Source organism: Punica granatum, chromosome 8 (assembly GCF_007655135.1).
Source record: "Punica granatum isolate Tunisia-2019 chromosome 8, ASM765513v2, whole genome shotgun sequence".
In the NCBI taxonomy this organism is placed as follows: Eukaryota; Viridiplantae; Streptophyta; class Magnoliopsida; order Myrtales; family Lythraceae; genus Punica; species Punica granatum.
In genome coordinates, this window is record NC_045134.1 from 6,019,895 (window position 1) to 6,041,693 (window position 21,799).

At 34.5% G+C, this 21,799-nt stretch overlaps 1 protein-coding gene and 1 long non-coding RNA gene across 2 annotated transcripts; one reads left to right on the forward strand and one right to left on the reverse strand.

Annotated features, from left to right (window-relative positions):
* The first annotated feature begins 1,469 nt into the window (after positions 1-1,469).
* Positions 1,470-7,495, forward strand: LOC116187205. Its single transcript, XR_004152007.1, has 2 exons — positions 1,470-1,797; positions 7,051-7,495. It is a non-coding gene; the product is annotated as an uncharacterized LOC116187205 (long non-coding RNA).
* Positions 7,496-12,023: 4,528 nt separating this feature from the next.
* LOC116187201 (transcription factor MYB8-like) lies at positions 12,024-13,351 on the reverse strand. Its single transcript, XM_031515833.1, has 3 exons — positions 13,176-13,351; positions 12,915-13,044; positions 12,024-12,726 (listed from the first exon to the last, which is right to left on the reverse strand). The coding sequence occupies exons 1-3, from the start codon at positions 13,312-13,314 to the stop codon at positions 12,222-12,224; spliced, it is 774 nt and encodes a 257-aa protein (XP_031371693.1). The 5' UTR covers positions 13,315-13,351; the 3' UTR covers positions 12,024-12,221.
* Positions 13,352-21,799: the final 8,448 nt, after the last annotated feature.

Genomic DNA, 21,799 nt, shown 5'->3' on the forward strand with positions numbered 1-21,799 from the left:
TTAGATTAACTCGATAAAAGGCATGCACATTTTTTAAAATTAACAAAATGATAACATTATCGAAAACGACAAATATGCAATATAATATGAATAACTGATGTGAGAAACATACTTCATCCCACCGGTTGCTATGCTTATTAAGCAATATGAATGGTAGGTTTTGTATGTTTTATTGAGTATATTATTGGGAATTGATGTGTGCCCTAAAGGCAATTTATATCAGTTCTGTAATATAACATGTATTTCTTTATAATACGAGACATTTTTGTTATTATGTGGATGGCGCTAAATATTATTTTACACAATAACGTCCTTGAAATGGTTGGTTCAATAGGCATCAAGTGCGACTTGATTGTGAGATCGTATAATCACTGAACATTATTCCTAAATGTCCCAAGTCAAAGTATTATTGTTAATTAAGACGACGATAGTGCGGTTAGACTAGGTGGGTGTTGATTGATGACCAAGTCTTACAAGTCATGGATGTGGAGACATTGAGTCACACTGCAGGTATATATTAGGAGTAATGTGTATCGGACTGACCCACCATGAGACTGCTACATGGATCGTTATGTAGCTGTCATTAGCAGTTTTCATAGTGACTATGGTGCGGTGGTCCTTTGACTTGAGGTCATCATGGTTTCCTACATGTAATGTCGTATACTTTGATGCTATCAAACACCACGTAACAGACTAGTTATAAAGACAGTTATTGAGTAATGTCATAGAGCATGGAGATGAATGTGATTGACCAAAATAAGATTTGTTTCTCCTATGTAACAGGAGCGATATCTCACGGTCGCTTGATGGGTAAAGTCTAAAAGTGTATGTATACTAAAATGAGTCTATATAAGGATGTCGAGCCCATTTGTTCTGATAAACATGCTTACCAAGAGAGAAATATTAAGTCATACAAGGATGACAGTGATCATGCCTTGGCTCAATAGAGATATAGATGACAAATGGATTATACTGCATGGTAACATAGGTCACAGGTTCGTCGAGTAATTGACTTTCCGATTACTTGAGTAACAGTGATGCATTGCTCGATGCCGCTCACTTTGTAAATTGAAATAGGGATTTCGATATTACTGTCAATGTAATCGGGGAATCTATAGGGTCATACATGACGACTGAATCAATGGGATAATTTTGAAGTAATAAAATCGTCTAGTGGAGATTAGACGAATTAAGGTGCGAATCGAATCGATTAATCATATATTTAAAGGGATTACATTTACCGATTAATTGAACCCCAACTTATTAGATTTAACGGACCCGATTTATACACGACACAAAGACATGTTGGGGCCCAAATCGGGAGCCACGTGGTGCATCCATGCCAAGCCACACATGGCCGTTTGCATGAAGACCTAGTGGCTTACCATGTGACCTTGTGCATGTAAGTCATGAAATCTCAAGGCCGTTCCCTAAATGCGTATAAATAGGCATCAGATGGGGAAGGCTTGAGGTGCGTGTATGTATGAATATATACATGTGTGTATATATGAATATGTATGTGTGTGTGTCTGCTCAAGAGTTGAGCTTCGTGTGTGGCATGTATGCATATATATAGATATGTGCATATGTGTGTGCAAGTGTATGGAAACCTCGGTTGAATTGTTCAAACTCGAATAAATCCGATTAGCCTAATACTTTTGGGTGTTGCACCGGCGGTTTCCTTCAAGAGTTAGCCGCTAGCACCGCCAATCTTAAAGATCCATTGATGAAATCGGTGTGGATACTTGTAGAGGCATCACGTATGGGGCGCTCGGTCGATGACTCGAAAAGTTTCAGGTACACTTCATCTACTCCTAATCTTCTTGAAGGTCTTGGATTAGTTTCACGGGTAGGAAAATTTTGAATTTTTTCCTTCTTCTACCTTTAGTAGGCCCCATAAAACTAGCATATGTATTATTAATATTTAGCAATTAACTGTTTCGCAAATATCAAATTTTAAATAAGTTCAACATTTATACATAGGAGAATACAACTTTGCCCCAACAATATCAAAATATACAATGCGTACTTGCTTTTTTGGTTTTAGAACTATTATACACTCAAATTATTAAATCTTTGGACTGAACCTTCAATAACCATAATAAGTTACATCAAAATAAAATAAAATAAAATAAAAACGTAGAAACTAACAACAATAACAACAACACAGTCCAGCACCACCAAATTCTATTTCTGACAAAAGCATTTGATGGATAAACCAATAACTAAGAAGTCCACAAAGATAAAATTCTAACCTTCCATCTAGAAATTCATCCACACACATCCTTTTTCGTGCAAAATCCTCTAGTGGTCTTGCAAAAATGAAGGGCTACAATTAAGAAAATTAAGAGAGCAAAATATATGCTCATCAAGTAGAAATAGATATCTAAATCGATTTTGTCGTCCATGAGTTAGCGAATTTTGGGATTCGATGAGTTGGAGACATCTGAGTTTCCGTGAGTTGCGTGACTCTATGACTTTTAGGCTTTCAATGAGTTAAGGACTTTTGACTTATCATGACTAAGGTGGTGCCACAATATTACATACAGTTGTCGAGTCTTCATTGGCGTTGACTTGAAAAGTCACTCAACCATAAGTTAGGTTCATCCTACGTGACACCTTACCACACATTGCATCGGTTTTAATATTATAATTGGATTTCATATTTAATATGACGTATTTAATTTACATAAAATATAATATATATTTGATATATCTCTAAAATTATCATTGTAAAAGTATTCTTAATTTTCTCAGTTGATATTTTATTATTTGATATACATTTTATTTATAATGCTATTTATTTCATTGTTCTTTATTCTATAATTTATAAAGTAAACTTTTAATTTTCTCAATCATGAAATTATTATTTCAATTTATAAAATTTTTCAAAAAAAATTAAATCAATTTCAAAATGCCCGTTAGAACAGTTTTTTATTATATTTATTTTTTTATAATTGGAAAAATGACACCATGCATTAAAGTTTGAGAATAATTTTCACTCCACAACATATTTTCTAAAATTTTCACAATGCATCATGGAATTTTTTTAATTTTTCACCGTATATCATTTTTGTTACTTTTCCGTCCAAAATTAGATTGAATGGTAACGTTACGACATTTTCGGAAATACTATTGCACAAAAGAAAACTTGAGGAACTTAAACGAAATTAAATGAAAAATGTAAAAAGAAAAGAAAAGGAGGGGAGGTCGGGGGGCCTCACCGGCCACTCGGCACCCCCGCCTACGACCCCAATTGGAGGGTCAACGGCCGGCGGGGGCGCCTGCCGTTCCTGAGGGAGTGAGAATGGATTATGGAGACGGAAGACTTGTAGATGGGATTGAGGTTGTGGAATCTAAATCCCATTCCGGAGGAATCGGAATCAAAATTCCTTCTTCCTGCTTCTCGAGAGGGCTTTGTTGTTCTTCCGATGTTCTGCTTCAGATGATCGACCATGGAAGCTGAAGCTTCTGTCAGGTAAGAAGCTCGGGGAAGAAGATGAAGACAGACAAAATCTCAGTCATTAAATCACTCAAGTTTTTTTTTTTCTGTGCAATAATATCCTTGAAAATGTTGTAATATTACCATTCAATTCAATTTTGGACGGAAAAGTAACGATATGATATGCGGTGAAGAATTAAAAAAAATCCGTGATGCATCGTGAAATTTTGAATATATGATATGGGGTGAACTATTCTCAAATTGTGATATGTGCTGGCATTTTCCCTTTATAATTTTTATTTTAAAATTCCTTCTGAGGGATTACTGAAAGAATTTTGCCAAGGACCCTTCCGTCAATAAGTCCGAAGTCTCTAATAGTGTGAAAGATCGCTGCATATATACAACTTTTCACATTGTGAAAAGATAATCAACATTGATTTGTAAAACCGACACAGACGACGTAGAATAATATGATAGTTTTACAAATGATTGAGGCTACCGCTGGTCGAGAGCATGACTGATTTAGCTGTAGTTAATTTTCTTACTCTACGGAAAAGCACATTAGTTTTAGTTTAAAAAAAAAAAGAAATTAATGTGATGCTCATCACGGACGTAAAAACTTGCTTATGAAAAATTGAACTTTCTTCTGTAACAAAAAAAAAAATTGAACTTTGTCCATAAATGGCATATGATATAATAATTTAATATTAGATAATTCTCATTAAGGAGTTGGAAGGGAGAGGGATTTGGAAGGTTATGGAAGGTTAATAAATAGAGAAAGGTTTTGAGGGCATGAAGGGATTCCGAAACCCTTGTTCGAATAGAGCTCATTAAAGGATTTAGAGAGATTTCACTGATTTTGTTATGCTGTTTAGGATATATATATATATATTTTAGGGTTGAAATGTCAATTTTATTATTTCTTTTTTAAAATGCGTTTCAATTTGAAGGATTAGAAATTGTGACCATTGAAAATATTTCAAGGCTCCAAAACCTTTGTAAGATTTTACCAAATGAGGTTTTTGGAGGGTTTGTAGTACCTCCAAACCCTTCCCAATCCGAAAATTCCGAACCTGTGCTATGTTCGGATAGAGGAGATCAATGATTTTCGGAGGGGAAGGGGTTTAGAGGTGTTACAAACCCCTACAAAAACCTTGTTTCCAAAATTTTATTATTATTTTAAAAGGGGTTTGAAACACTTTCAAAAGCCAAAATTTCTAACCCTTCAAATTAATTGATAGTTTTATTAGGTTTCCGTGGATTTTTTTTAAAAAAATAAATTTGATAACAAATCCGAAATAGCAAAACAATTCCAATAAAATTCGTCAAACCTTTTAATGAGCTATATTCAAATTAATTTTTTCGGAATCCCTTCGAATCCCTCAAAACCTTCTCCCTTTTAGCCTTTTATAACCATAAGGAGCTAACTCAATAGCTTATTCTAAGGATTGCTCTTTCAAAGGAAAAACCGGTCATCTGATTTATCGATTCCCTCTTTCTTGAATGCCCAAAGAATAAGGTGTACTTATAGCTAGCGTTTGGTTGCCGGAAGTCCAATTACGTTGGCCGATGCACGAGTAATCCATTATTTATTTAGAAAATTTGATATGAGATATTCCAAGTATTTTCTGAATTTTAAAATAGGGAAAACAGTCCAAACTCTGCAGAGGGCCATAAAAACTGAATATCACCATGAATAACATGTGATAGAAAAGAATTTAAAAAAAAAGTACACGGAGGCTTATGTTTTTATACAATACAATTGATGCGGGTGATTACCACTCCCAATCTTTTTTCGATCCACCTCTGAAGGGGACACGGATAGTCTCACTATGAAAACTAAATATGAAATGTTCTAATTACTATGCAAGAGCGTGTGCTGTTGCGCTATTTTCTCTTTCTCGTAATTGATACTAAATAATTATTTGATAACTGAGTTCGATGCAGTTTGTATAGAAAAAACAAACAAAAGCACTGAGCGGAAATAGGGTAAAAAGACAATCGACGACTCCAGAAGGGAAGGGGTTGATCTCGTGTTTCATGTATAATATTGTCGAAAGATACATGTTTTCTGGCTCGAATGGGACCAATTATTAATGGTCCAATGCCAGGACCAGCTCCACAAAATGAAAAAAGAAAATGCCAAGAAACAATTTGCCATGGTTAGAGGTGTCCCCTCTTAATTAGATCATACTGTACCAGTGACACACATGTTCTATAAAGACCGCACATAGAGTAGGTCCGTGATTATTGCGGGAAATCTTGTGAACCAATTTTCCTTTCAACAAACTTAGGGAAGAACACTGAGAAAAAGGCCGTACATTCATTGACAGATGTCATCATCTAATAAACAAAAGGTTCTGAAAAATTCTATGATACATCTGATTTAAATGTATGTGTTGTATATATTTGTATTCAACGGTTGAGATTTGACCGTGATATTTCAAAAGTGACAATTCAATAATTTTAATAGTTGAGATTTTGAATGTATGGTACATATACCTCACGTTGCATGTATTGTAGACCACATGGGTTCTACGTTTCATTCTCATAAGTGTAATTATTTGGTTTTCTTTATTCAACTTCTCTTTTTATTCTTATAGTAAGTCGATGGCCCCCTTTATAATTGAAAAAAAAAGAAGAAAAAGGAGAGGACTGGGTCATATCGTTTCAAAATCACTGCACCAACTAGCTAGCCCTTTCCTATAGCACAATTAACATATGGTCTATTTCCTTTCAGGATAGCATTATGAATGTGGGGTCCACATACAGCTCATGTTCTATTCTGGAGAAGGTTTTTATGGACCTGAACGAACAATATACAGAAACTAGCCATACTAATTAAGGCATCCTAGAAATTTCTTTTTCCTCGGTTACGAGGATGCCGATTAGCAGCCTTGTGGAGGAGAGATAAGGAGAAACCTACGTAATAAGATTTGAACATAGAACCTCATGGTATCTGAATCGATAGTAGGTGACACTGTATTGTAGATTATAAAAATGCAAACTTACCTCCAATTCCCAACCAACTTTCTTTCATAGGTAGACGAATGTGCCAGCCGTACAGCTGACTTTCACTTCTGCCTCTTTCATGCTATTTAATTGTTGCATTCCAAATGAAATGTCCTACCCGTTTTGTTTTGGTTAGTAACACCTCGAAACTTAATTATATACATTTCTATTATCATTCATCATAAACATTATGTACTTTCTTCCGATTTCTTTCTTCCTTCTTCTCTTAAAATTGAAACCTAAAGCTTCAATATGTAAAAGTTCAGCATATCTTAGACCTATAATATATACGGATGTGTTGCATTAAATTAAGCGCTCGCGCACACAGATATATATATATATATATATATATATATGTAGCAGTAGTGGTAGTAGTATATATACCTTGAGATCGATGTTCCTGGTTCCTGAAGTCAGTGATTTACTGATATGAAATCCATTCATAAAATTCACAAAATGTTGTGGTGCGAGAACTTGATATAAGACATGGAAACTTGATGCTAGCTTTATATTAATTAATTTATTTTCTAAATTGAGATTGCTGGTCATAAATTACTTAAAAAAGGAAAAGATATAACTCTTTTTCCTTCTGGCAGGTTCACGAGGTGGCTCGGCCTACTAATAATCTACAAAAATACACAAATTAAAGTCAGTTGTGGACAATCCCATCCTGGCCCCTTGAGCACTCGAACGCAAATCTTTGGTTATAATTAATCTTCCTGTTTTACTTTATATGAGCATCTTGATGGTCTTTTCTCCTTCAAAAAAATTAAAAGAAAAAATTGTTGCATTCCTAATTAGTTATACGGGAAGTAGAACTTTGGTTATAATTAATCTTCCTGTTTGTAATTACATCGACCTGTACGAATTCACTATATCTTTTGACAAGAATGATTTTAAGAGCATTGTTGTTTAGCGATATTGTTGGAGTTTCCATACCCTGCTTTTATATTTTTTAGTTTATTTTCGTTTTTCACTGGACTGGGCTTTTACCCCCATTTAGCTATCGACAAAAAAAAAAAGCCTATATACACCCAACAAGCAAGAAGAAACCCATAAGTTTATCATGAAAGATTATAGATCTATAGTTAACTAAGAAAACAACGTCATAACATATACCGTTAAGCTGAAATGGATAATAGCAAGTCAACTTCCTAGAGGTTAGGCACTTAATAGCAAGCCATCTTACTAAATTATAAAAGGAAAAAAAAAAAGAAAAGAAAACCAATCTTTTGAAGTGCATGAGTTAATGTAGGTAGAAGTAGGACATGAAGTCATCCCTTGTAGACGAACTTAATTCGTGGACCAGGAAAAAGCACCTCTTGCTACTACTTTGCAAAACTTTTGTGGAAAATAAGTGTGGAAGTTTTTATCGCAGTGACCTAATCTAACCATCCTCAGGAATAAATCATTTTTAACAATGTTTTTGGTTTTATTTATTTATTTTTTGTTATAAGAGAGACTCGTAAACTTAGTAAAAGATAAAGATAAAAAATAACAAAGATTGAAGAGTCCAACCTGAAAGTAAAGTGTTATTGGATTAGTGTAAAGTGTGGAAAGAAAAACTGACCGGGTTGATCTCAACGCACAACGAGCGGTAGTGTACTATCTCTACACACTTGAACGTATATTAAGTATCAGTATGGACTAATTGTGAAAAGAAACCAAAGGACATATCAAAAAGAGAGAAAAAAAGATACCAAACTAATTGTTCGTGTAAGCACCGTAACCATTGAGTAACAAAGTGGAGGGTAAAAGATTTCTGCAAGAACGATCGATAAAATAAACTTGCTAAGTTTATAAGCAGTTTGATCAACAATAAATTTGCTAACTTTTGTACTCGGATATTGAGCTATTGGGCGGGCCTGGCCGCCCCAATAAAACTGTGGGCCAGGCCAGCCCAGCCCATTAATTCAAGTAGGATAAAGATATTAGTCAGAGCCAACCCGGCCCGTTATCTTAAGGGGCCGGTCCGGCCCAATAACGGCGGCCTGGCCCATTTTGCCACCCATAGTAATAGGCATCTATCAAGCAGGGAAAGAGATGAAAATGGAGGATCATTAATGAATATGGTAGTTAAAACTGATGATATTACGAAAGAGATTGTAACGCAGCAGCGCACACTCTTGCCTGATAACTAAGTGATTCCAAGTTTGATACTCAGTGAAACTATCTGTGCCTCTTTGCTAGTTATTAAAATTTATATTTTATTGTAATAATTCCATTAGTATCCTTTGTAACCGAAAAAACTGATAGTATTACGAGGAATGGGTATTAGTATAGTGACAGAAGGCACCAAACTCGAAATCAAGAGGTTTTGAATTCGATCCTTATTAGTGGGACTTATTCTTTATTTCGTTTTACTTTTTATTTTTGTAATAGACACATGAACCTCTCTTAAAATCGAAAAATAATAAAAAAATTGATGGTATTAAAAAGGAAGGGAAGGGAAGGGAAGGGAAGATAGAGGGATCTCAATCCGTGATCTTCTTGCAGTTTTCTTTTTCTCCGAATGGCGTGTCTATTATAAGGGTGCCGATAGGAGTGAGGAAAAACAAGTTCGTCAGTTGACAGTTCTATGTTTCTCCATAAGGTGCCTATCTATTACAGGATGACTGTTGGAGGACAAAGTAGTAAGTTGTCCTATTGGCCATAAAGATCAGTGCATGAATCTTTCCCATACGCAAAGGTGAAACTAGTGAAACCTTTTGTAAGCGTTCACGAAAGGAAAATAATACACACACACACACACACATATATATATATATGTATATGTATATATATTTTAGAAGAAAATAAATTGGGGTAACTTTCCTTCTTCCATATTGCCCATGATAAAATAATACAATTAATTAGAGCCGTCGAATTAGAAAACAGTTAAGGTCAACTTAGTAATTTTATGCCTTAACCTTAACTGCCAAACGTTACTTCTTTAACATTTTAAGGCTAAAATTTCTTGATTAATTTTATTGCATCATTTTTAGTTAATATTTTATACTTTGACCTATAAAAAACCACTCATTGTCGGGTCCTTTAAACTTTCGGATACCGAAGTATATACATAAAAAAAAAACCACTCATGCAACAAAATTAGGTTATCTTTATATTTTTGGGATAATTTAAAATGACTTACATAAAATAAAAAAAAAATTGTATAACACCGCACGTAGCACAAGTGCAGGCTCATACATACATACATATATATATATATATATATATATATATATTTGTAACTAATAAAAAAACTAATCAACCTTTTCTAGGATATATCTATATATCATTTGACCAATAATTCGAGCGCTAATTATGACATCAACCAAAATAAAATTTTATAGTTGTTATATTTCAAGAGAGACACTTTTATTAATGGAAATGTTTATTTAAATTGTGGATGAAAGGTTATTCTCCGTCTTAACAAGTGCGTTTCTAAGGATTCGAACATGCGTTTTCCTCCTTACAGAAGCTAGAGACACTTTTATTAATGGAAAGATGTATTTGAAGAAAGCCGTTAATATATGTAGAGCTATTAATTAATATAAAAAGGTACATGCGGTGATATTTGAAAAGACTACAATTGAAAAGTCACTTACAGAGACATGAATGTATGCTTTCAAAAGTTTGACGCATTTTTTGAAAAAGCAAAGATGAAGAAGCATAACAATGATGAACTCCATATTTCTATACACGTAATAGAAGATAAGTTGATCGATTCTTCCCAATAACAAAATTTGCAGGCTATATCATCTTAGGGTTCCCAATGAATTCAAATTATAGACTAGCATGATTTTTGGGCTTCATAAGTAACTAGTATGAAATATAAGTTCGTTCATCGACCCATTTTGCGAATTTTTAGGACTATGCTATCATTCTCTGGCTAGCTAAGTTCTTCTAGTATTCTATGTCACCGTCCATACATATATAATTAGGACATTTTCAATCCCATCCTAACTTGATAATTAGTTAAGCGAATCCGTAATTCATTCTATGATTTGCTCATTTTGTTCACTTAATTAGTATCGTCACAAGTCTCAGAATAAATCCGTTGCCGTCCTGTGACCTTGGCCAATAAGGTAGAATAGATTGAAGCGGCTTAAATATATGGATGTCATCAGCAGCCAATATGTCCCGTAAGGAAAATATTGATCACATATATATGTTGGCTGCGAAGGGATAAGGATGTGTTCTAACTACGATTTTGCCAGTGCATTTTGTCTCTCTCTCTATATGTCGGAATATGCAGCATGCATGTCACTATTAAGGGCAATGAGTCGAAAAATATTCCACCCGGACCGAATTATATGTGTGGGGAGACTCGTGCCTCAACCTCCACATACCTAACCTCATCGAAATTTTCTGTGCCAAGGCAATGGTTGGAGCCGTGGACTCATCACGATACATAGATCAGATTCGGCTTGATGTTTTAGGATCTCTCAGTCAAGTTGCTCAGGTGCATTTTCTGAATATCATTATGCAACTTTTGTGGAATCGATCTTACCCAATACTCCAATTAAGAATATGTGCCATTTCCGAGGGAAAGATCCATCAGAAATTTGTCAGAAAATGTACTTTTTCAACGGAATTCCACCGGATTTCCGAGATAATCAGTTCCCTCAGAAAAATAGGCCTCTAAGATTTTTTTCGAAAGATTTCCGATCGAACTCCCACAGAAATTTCTCCGCGGCAACATTCCCTCTGAAGACCCTTGGCTATCAAATCCAATTTCACAAAACAAACCAATTTCGGAAAGCAAATCGTCTATTATCTCGATTCCCCAAAATCACATTATGCATTAGCATTCCGGTATGAAGAAGATCCCTCACGATACATAATAATAAAATATATTTCCATCAGAAATATATAATATTGTCAATAACAAACATACTGATAATCGATAATAATTTTAATTGAAGACTCATTTAATGTAAGCATACAAATGAATTATCGAAAATTAATTAGTCAACATATACGTAACACTTCCAAAAATAATGAATAATCTCACAAATAATGTAATACACCTTTTAAATGAGTTATTGTTCTTAGGAACACAAGATAAAATTCTTGCATTTTAGTTTTAGAACAAAATTAAACGAGCAAATTAGACATAGCACAGAATTGAAAACTACACATAGATATATTAGTTACTGTTCAATACCACCAAATGCCATCTACTAACCGGCATTTCCGTTACTATAACCTCTAAATTCGTTAGTGGAACTTATACCAAAGACATGTATAAGCGTGAGGAAAGGTCGCGTCAGTATAGGGTTAAGGCAACGGATTATGTGTTCTTTGGTAAAGACTTGCACATTAACCAATGGCGCAAATATACTGTTAGAATTGTCATTCCGTTAGTAAATTAATTACTATACTAACGAAGAGCTCACCCATTGGCAGAAAAAGTCCGTCAGTAGAAAGGTAAAAAATCCAACAACTATTGTTGGCCCGTCAATTATCGACATGCTTTCATCAGTATATGCTGGATATTAGATACAATTAATAGAAATTATTAGTAGAGGTAAACATTCGCAATCCGACTAATATATAAAATACCATAAATTGACATGAGATATAAAGAAAAATGACATATTATTTATAAAATTATTAACATATTTATCCAATGCATATGAAATTAAAGTAATATCAAAATACTGTAAAGAAATGCTAAGACTGTCTTCACAAAAATTATTCTGTCACTTCCACTCCTTTTATTGTCTAAATGCCTAGTTTATCTTCAAATGCTCTCTCTTTATTAATAACCAAACAACACCTAGTTAGGACCTGCAACTAAGTCATCGGAAGAGGAATGAACACTCCGCTTAACGTCGAACACATTTTCACATTCTCCAGGGCGACCATTATTCTGCGGGTAGAGGTCATTGGCCGCAATTGTAAACAAGTCAACAAACTCAGACATGAAAACTTCACCCAGCTTGTGCTCAACGGCCGTGAAGTCCCATGGACAACAATCATTAATATTCTCAACGGCCATTGGCAGTATCACCTGACCTTCTGCTTGCAATATCGTTGTATTTGCTGTTGAGGCTTTAGGCAAGACGGCAGAGGCTGCTGTCGTTTGGTCTAATGGATGATCTTCATGAGCTATGGCCTCCAAAACTTCATTGCATTGATATTTGACGGTGATATCATTTATCGGTTTATGATTCTTTGGTTGCTCGCCACCTAATTTAGACTTCTTCTTTAAGACTGTGTTCCAATAGTTCTTTATTTTGTTATCTGTTCGGCCTGGCAACCTTCCTGCTATGAGAGACCACCTGCGTAACAGATCGAATGGATGAGCATGGATACTAGAAAAATATACGGGAAGGATATGTAGACTAATTACTCCCATAGTCTTGTTACTCCAGGCAGCTCTTGTATTCATTAATGTCCGAAAAACTTTACATCCCGTACCTCTCGATTAGCTATATAACTAAACAATTGTATGATGACACTTATGTACCTGTTTCCTAAAAGCTTATGGAGCCTAATGATGAGCTCTTCTTCATCATCGGATATGTTCCCTCTCTTAATGTCAGGTCGGAGATAATTTAACCAACGCAGTCTACAGCTTTTGCCGCACCTCCTGAGACCTGCATGAGCAAATTTACCGAGATGAAAGGATGAGGAGATGGCCTAAACTATTAGAAAGGCTAAAGAAAACCATTTCTAATTCGTATGCTTGAGAGATACCCTTCGAGACGTTGAGGATGCTGCAACTTACCCGTTTCCTTTACAACTCTTCCCCACTTTCCTTCACCATTCCTTTTGACGTAATCAATGAGGATATAGTCTTCTATCACCGTCCATGCCCCCTTGTTCAACCCATCCTTCAAAAGAGTAGGGCTTGGATTTCTTCCCATTCCCTCTCTCTTGCTTACACAAATTTGGAAGAGTGGAGGACCATCCGGCACGCCTTTCTACATAAAGTTTGAGGCACGTGTCTTTTGAGACAGCTGTAATTATTAATTTCAAGGGAAGTTACGAAAAAAAAATGAATATAAATTTTTTTTCGACTATTAAGACCATCTCCAACGACACATTTGCCGCTTCTCTCTACACTACGTGGTGCACTGAGAGACGCACGGTAAATGCCTCTGCTGCTAGAGTGTCTCCATGCATGGAGACTCATTTCTCTAGAGAGGGACGTCTCCCTCTGCCAAGAGACGAATAAACCGCTATCGTATGACAGTCATAGATCCAATGTGACAGCTATTTTTTCCCTTTTTATTTTTTAATTTTTTTTTAAAAAGAGTCATTGGCTCCCATGGCCAAATTGTAATATATATTTTTTAAAAAAATTAACCTTAAATAAATATCAACCCAACATTCAAATATTTCGCACACAAATCTACATAAAAAGTATATAATATCAACCCTATGTTAATTAGTTTAATTAATTCAACTATTATTGATATATAATATATATATACAATATTGATATATTCATTTAATCTATTACATATATAAAAGCTTGGAGCTCATTATTGTGTTTCTCCACATTTCAAAATTCTTATTTTACCCTTTCATGTATGTAGACAGTTTTCTTAATTCCTATTTTACCGATTCAATGTACGTGGACATCTTCCTAGATTCTATTCACTCATTCAATGTATGAAGACATATTTTCTATTTAAAACACAACATGACTCTTCGTATTAGTGTCAATGAAAAGAAGAAAATAGTGCAAAATTTAATGATATATACATAACTCACTAAAGTGTTTTCGCACTAATGACTACCAATTATGCGTCCTAAATCACAATTAAATCATGATGCCCCACCAATTCTATAGGACACACTGCATATATATATAGATTTCTACTTCTACTCCTTTCACCAAGCGATTTTTTTGACCATATGCTTACTACTCTCTGCTCTGCATTTACTTTTTCCAAAATACTCTCAAACTTTCCAAGGTACGCATATGTATCCCTCCTATTTCTCTATTGTATTCTTCTAAAATATAACCGCACGTATATTTTCGCATATATTAAGTCATTTACACCAATTGCCTCATTTACAAAACATATTTTCATTATTAAATTCTCTATTCAAGTATAATAATAATATCCAAATTAAAATAATTTATAAATTATAACATCTATAAAAAGTATAAATCGTTTAAAGTGTTTTTCGATTTTTTCTTTCTAAAAATACCCTTTTAATTTTGAAAAGTAAGCATTTATATCCCTCCATATGTCTATTCAGTTGCTGGGTTTAAATCAAAATACAAAGCAGTCCATTTTCCGTTCCTCTCACTGTTCTATTCCTCTCTTTGTCCCTCTTTTATCTCCTTTCTTTCTCTTTCTTTTGGCCAAGCCACTGTTGCCGACATGATGCTCACCGCATCCCACTCGCTACCATCTCAACTTGTCAGGATTACTATCCCCCGTCTCATCGAAGCGATTTGATATCTCGCCGCCGAGGGTCTTGTCGCCGTGATATAGGGCTCATCATTGATCGTTAATGCAACGTCGTAGACGGTTTAGCAGGAGACTGAGCAAGGTAGGGGTAATTGGAGCCAAGCCAACAACCTCGATTTTAGAAGTGGGAATGCCGTAAGAGTTGGGACGGGGGAGAGGAGATGGAATGATTTTATATTTTGCAGTACAATTTCCCCTAAATAGACGCTGACTTGGTAGCTTTGATTGGTGCCTGCGAAAGGATCCCTTTTAGAGAGCGAGAACGGATATTTAACAGCATGGGAATGCGAAAGCCTTATCCCCCATGATTGTGACGATCATTGGCAGGGAGATGTGACTAAAGCTGAATGTACACATGCAATTATATATATGTATGTACGCCTTTTGAACTAAACAATTAAATAGATTGATGTATTCTAAGTTTTTTAATGATGTACTTTTCTGATATCCTTAGTCAGGAATTTGTTTTATCCTTTTTTCTTTATATCAATTTCAAGGAGTTTTTTGGGAAAAATTTTGAGTTTTTATTTCCATCGTTTTGGAACTTTTTCATCATATAACTTTTTAAAATGAAATTTTCTTTTATTTATTCATTACTTAGAAATGACCTGTTATATCTTATTCTTATTTGTTAGTGAGACATTTTTTTTTCTCAGTTGTAAAATCAAATTTTAAAATCCAACGGTGCTTACCTATTTTTGGAGTACAAACTATTATATTTTTTCGTAGATCAATCAGTTATAATTAGTCAACTGCGTGTTTTCATTTCCAAAGAGTTCATTGGGCTGATAAAAGGGCGAAATAATATGTTCTGCTAGAGAAAGCTTTTTCTATTTTATTTCGATTTGCACCATTTGATATCCAGACAGTCAATGGGTTTTCGACAAATCTAGGTTCGAGGTTAAGTGATCTTCAAATACATTAGTTGCATGGATGTATATGTTTTCAATATATAAAGCTTCTTCTGGGCAACGAATGGACATTTCGTTACGAGAGAAGAATGATTTTGAAAATTTAGATTTTGCTATGATCTAGATAGGTGGACATGCATAAGTAAGGTATATCCTGAACTGATTATCATGGGTAATATAGATGGAGAGTCATTGTAAAGAAACTTTCAACATTTCTATAAAATGAGTTCAAGATTTTTCGACGAAATATTCACTAGAATTTCATATGATAATATGTCAAAATATTTTATAAATAAGATATTATTCAAACAATTTACCAATGGAAATTTTGTCGAAAACAGGTTAGAAAGTTCTCAACAAAAACAATTATTAAAAATAAATTATCTTTTGATGAAATTTCCATAGAAACATTAAACAAAAATAGAGCTCATGGATTCGTATTTTTCTTGTAGAAAATTAATTTCTTGTAATAAGGTTGCTTGCACTCAGGTTTTTTGATACATGACCACTGCTTGGTCTGATTCATTTCATTATAAGTTTTTGAAAAATATAATTTCCAAGATAAATCAAATTTTATTTGACCTCACAAAATATTCTAATTAGGAAAACCAAATATTTTGTCAGAAAAAGTAGAAATTCTTTTTTGTCTTTTGCAGACTTTTTATGAAAATTTTAGTTTTGAAATATGATTATCATAAAGTCAAATATCTCCTTATGAAATTATATGATTTATTAATCCACGAAGAAGAGGAGACTACGCTGCCCACTAAAATAAGGTCAAACATCTCCTTATAAATTTATATACTTTATTAATTACAGTCATGCATAATAATAGAATAAATTTTAATTCTTATTTCATTAATGTACTAGTTAATATAAAAGGTATGTGGGCCATTGAGAGACCCAAAAAGAGATAAAATCATTGAAGTGACAAGTCTCACTTTTTTTTTTTGGTGAGTCTCTCATCTACTGCTACCTACGTGGCAGAGATGGCCCACATGAGAGACCTATTGAAGAGACAACCATTGTTGATATTCTAAGGAGGCCATGAGCTAGTACAATGAAATGAAAAATTAGATATCTAATAAATTGGCACAAGTAGTTTCACTAAGTATCGAATCTCGAACTTCTTGATTAATTAGATGAGGACGTGCGCTACACTCTCTTTAATAAAATTTAAATTAAGTGTAATATCATTGAACTGAATTTCTTTTTTTTTTAGTACGTGGAAGACCCCTTTTTGTGAAGGGGAAAAAAAAATTTAACCGCCAATTTATAACGCGTTCATCAGAGACGAAGTTCCATTATTGACACCAACCGAGAGCCGAGAACTCGATAAGCGATGAGCAAATGAAAGATTGCCATATATATTCATGATCTGTCACATTTGTCAACTTAAGATAATTAACAATATCGATTTATCAATAAAATTTCGTTGAGTGGTAAACAATTTTAATTCCTGTAAAGAGGAGAATACAAATTCGAATTTCATAAAGTGTACTTATTAGAAGGAGAAATAACTTTTAACGCTCAATCTCCCGGAATTATGAGATCAATGTCTTCCACAATTTTTACTCATTGAGGAAAATAAATAACAATCAGCATTGATTTGTACAACCAATATCGGCGATGTAGAACAATATGACAGTTTTACACATGAGTGAGGCAAACGTTGGTCGAGTGCACAACTGATTTAGCTGTTAATTTTCTTACTATAAAGGAAAACATATCAGTTCTACTAAATAAATAAGGAAATGTGAACGCTCGTTCCATCCTAAAAGTCTACTAGTGAAAATTGAACTTTGTCTATAAATGGCATATGGTGTCGTAATTTTAAACATTAGGTTCTATATTGAACCGTCTATAACCCACATGTCATTACCCTCTTTAACTCGAGATCCAAATAAGTAATAAGGGCATCTGCCGGGAGGGGTTAACTCGTGATCCAAATAAGTAATAAGGGCATGTGAGGGGACGGGTTTGGAAGCTTATGAAAGAAAAAGTGGACAAAGTTGAGAGATGGTATGAAGGGGTTTGTAAACCCTGTCCATGAGAATTTCTCTTTATCTGCAAAAAGCTCATTAAGGGTTTGTCTTGTTATTTCAGATTTATTTTGGAATCAAAAGGTCAATCTTGATATTTTTTTTATAAAGAAATACACGATATACTCCTAAATAATCCAATTTGGAATATTAGAAATTGTGATCCTTTGAGATATTTGGAGGTGTTTCAAACCCCTGCAAAACTTCTATAAAAATTTGCCAAATAAGATTTGCGGAGGCCAGGTTTGTAATACCTCCAAAACCATTCACTTCCGAGAATCCCCGAACCCCTCAATCCATTCATTGTGTAAAATAATTGTAAAGCACAAGGCGCTCACTCGATTTGTACCTTATTCTCTTAGCTTTCTCACACTTTGCTTCTCAGGATCGTGTCATTTCTTGCCCGTTAGATTGACCAAATTATGCAAAGAACAAAGTATTTCAGAATTCCTTCTAAAATATCCTTGCAGCTAAAAGTGATCACTGATGAAAGAACGACAAGAGATTGCTCAGGACATACCAAGAACAATCCCACCAGGACAACAACCAACCCCATATATTTCATGAGAATTCACAGAATAAAAAGGAAAAGTGATTAACATCCTCTAAAGAGTGACTGTAAAAGGAACAACTAACCTGATCAGAGGCGACCTTTTTCCAGTAAAACTTGTTTTGTATTGACTTTCCCTTGAAAAGCCAGCCACACAAAATACTCAACTTCCATAGGAGCTAAACCTTGCCAAACAATTGAATAAGCCTCAAGGTTTGCCGTAGATGTGATATCCAAAGTTTACTGAGCAGATTCTACAGACGGAAAAAACGCCATCTACGGTAGGCTTCTAGATAATCCTGTCGGATGCATTTCTTTGTAAATTGCACCAAGAAAGAACTGTTAATAAACTTCTGAAGTTCACTAGATGAAGAGCGATTGTCTCCCGTGAAAACTCCAATTTCAGTTCCGATCATCTCAATTAAAAATCCATCACTAGAATGAAAGCATCCTCGCTAAAATTGATGGAGTAAAGCCTTGGAAATTTGGAAATTTGGAGAGCTATATATATTCAGTTCATATATATGTGGATGCGGCAATTGCATATTCGTCCACCATATATAACTTAATATATGTACCTGAAATATTCGAGTTTATTAGATGGTAAAAGATGATTCCAAGCGTTGTAAAAAAGAAAATGTATTTTACCCCTTAGTCGATCAACCCAGCTTGACTGGACTAGTCGAAATCCATTAGACTTCCGGATACCGGGGTGAACACCAAGAAAAAAAAAAGGAAAATATATTTTTGAATGAACATGAAAATTTTCTTTCTTGAAATTAAGTAATGGTTCTTACCTTATTATAATATTTAGTGAAGTCACGGGTACTTCACCAGCTTAGCCAATTTTCATCGGAAGTTGGCTTCACCCTGACTATGAAATATTTAGTTTTGAATCCTTGTATTACATGTAAAGTCCGCCATTAGAAGTTCAATTTCTTGTTAAGTCATGTCCTCATAATAGAAATTAAATAGTGATTTTTTTGGATGAATCTGAGGCCAAAGCCCAAATACATTAAATTAAATAATAATTAAGAAACACAAAGTAGACGCATGATGGCTCCAGTGATACCACCAAACAGAAGTAAACTGAGCCTAGGAGGACTAGAAAAACAACTGGCACTTAGCAATAAAGAGGAAAAAGGCAATCAGCGACTCATCAAGAGAAGAGTTGATGTGGAATTTCATGTATAATATTGTCCGAAAGATATATGTCTTCTACCGCGTGGGGCCAATTAATATTCCAATGCCATGAGTAGTTCCAGAAAATGAGATCATACTGTACTAGTGCTGCACGTGTTCGATAACAGACCGCACATAAAGTAGGTCCCTTATTATTGCAGGAAATCGTGTAAATTATTCTCCTTCGCAACAAATTAAGAACAAGTACTTAGAAATAGACTATAATACAGTGACAAAATGATGTAGTAGAAGAAACGGCAAGTCGGTACCTGGAGAAAAATAGGTTCTGATAATCATATTTCGAAGGAAATGGCTTCCGGAACAAAACTCACATTGCTGTGATTTTTCGATATTTAAGGTAAATTCCATCATTTAGGGCCTCAAATAGGCAATTTATGTTATTTAGGACGGTTTTATAATTTTAGAAAAGTTTATATTTTTTGTGCAATTTAAGCGTTTTTAAGACCTATTTAAGTTTTGTACAACCCTAGGGTTGAAGAGTTGAATTTCGAATTTATCAATAAAGTTGTAGAGCTACCGTACTCTTTCTCCCAATTTCAGATTTGTTCGAGTTTGATGCTTATTCCTGGTATTCGTAGAATCAACAGGTGATAGAAGGTTGTTGTCTGGTATTCGTGCGTGAATCAACATATCACAATTTAGGTTCCGCTGCATCACAAAAGCTATTGTCTAGTAATTTAGATGTACAATTAATATCATTTTGACAAATTAGGAACAAGTACTTAGATGTTCTAATTTCCATTTTCATCAGTGCAGCTATCTATATTTCTTTTTTTACGTTTTCTTTTCATTTTCTTGTAGTAATCTCTTTTGTTACATTAAAACAAAATAACTGGCTTCAACTCCCTGCCTCGTAGTCCAATTAATATATGGTCTTAGGGGTCCACATACAGTTCTTATTCTATTCTGGAGGAATTAAGTACAGAAACCAGCTCTACTAAAGGCAACCTAGAGATTTTTTTCCCCCTCGGTTACAAGTATGCTGATTGGCAGCCTCGTAGAGGAAAGAATCGAAAGATAAGGAGAAATAAAAAACGAGAAATCGTGAGGTGAGATTTGGTGCAGTAGTATAAGTCGTCATTCAGAACCATAAAGTTTCTGGTTCAATCCTCATTAGTATGACTTATATGCATCTCTATTTAACTTTATTATTTTTATTCTCGTATTGGGTATTAGGCATCCCTTATAACAAAAGAAAAAAAAAAGGACCCTAACAAAGATTTAAATAGAGGAAATCATGGTTATGGTGAGAGTGATTGATGGCGTCCTAAATCTCTCCTTTCCTGAGCCATAAAAATTATAACAATGATAACTTGACCTCGAATTTAGACGAATTCGGACCAACTTTCTTTCCAATTTAGACGAATGCAGATCGTACAACTAACATCGGCCTCTTTCATGCTATTTAATTGATCTCCACTCCATCTGACAAAAAAGAAAATGTTCCGTTCGGACCGTTCCAGAGAAACGTCCTGCACTTTTTGTGGAAGCTTAGTAATACCTCAAAACTTAATTATGTACACATTTCTGTGGCCATTCATCAGAAACATTATCATGCTGCTAATTGCACTCGCTTAAACGATTCTGGGAACTCGAAACCGAAAATGGGGGCTTAGGACGAGTACTGGGGGATGGCCAAATTAACACGTAAATGTAATGGGTGAAACAGCCGTACGACCAAGTCTGGGAACTCTTCAAGTATTTTAGGTCGTCGTCCATACATATATAATTAGGACATTTTCAATCCCATGATAACTCGAGAATTAATTTATGGAAACTGCATCCATAGTTCATTCTATGATTTTTTTTCTCATTTTGTTCACTTAATTAGCACGCACATGTCTCAGAATAAAATCGGTGCTATTGTGCTATCGAGGCCAATAAGGTTGAATAGATTGAAGCAATGTATATGGATGTTATTATCAGCAGCCAATTTGCACGTGAGGAAAATATAGATCACATATATGTTGGCTGGGGAGGGATAAGGATGTGCTCTAACTACGATTTGTCAATGCATTTTGTCTCTATATATTTCGGAATATGCATCATGTCCATGTTCTAGTTCGAATTGTATGTGGAGAGAATAATATTAAATGTAAGCCAATTTTCATGCATATATAAAAATTTGTCCTAGCTATCTGCCAAAAAAAAAATGTCCTAGCCGTTCGAATTAAATGTTCAAATTAAGCCATTGTATGTTGTCTCTATTTATGGAT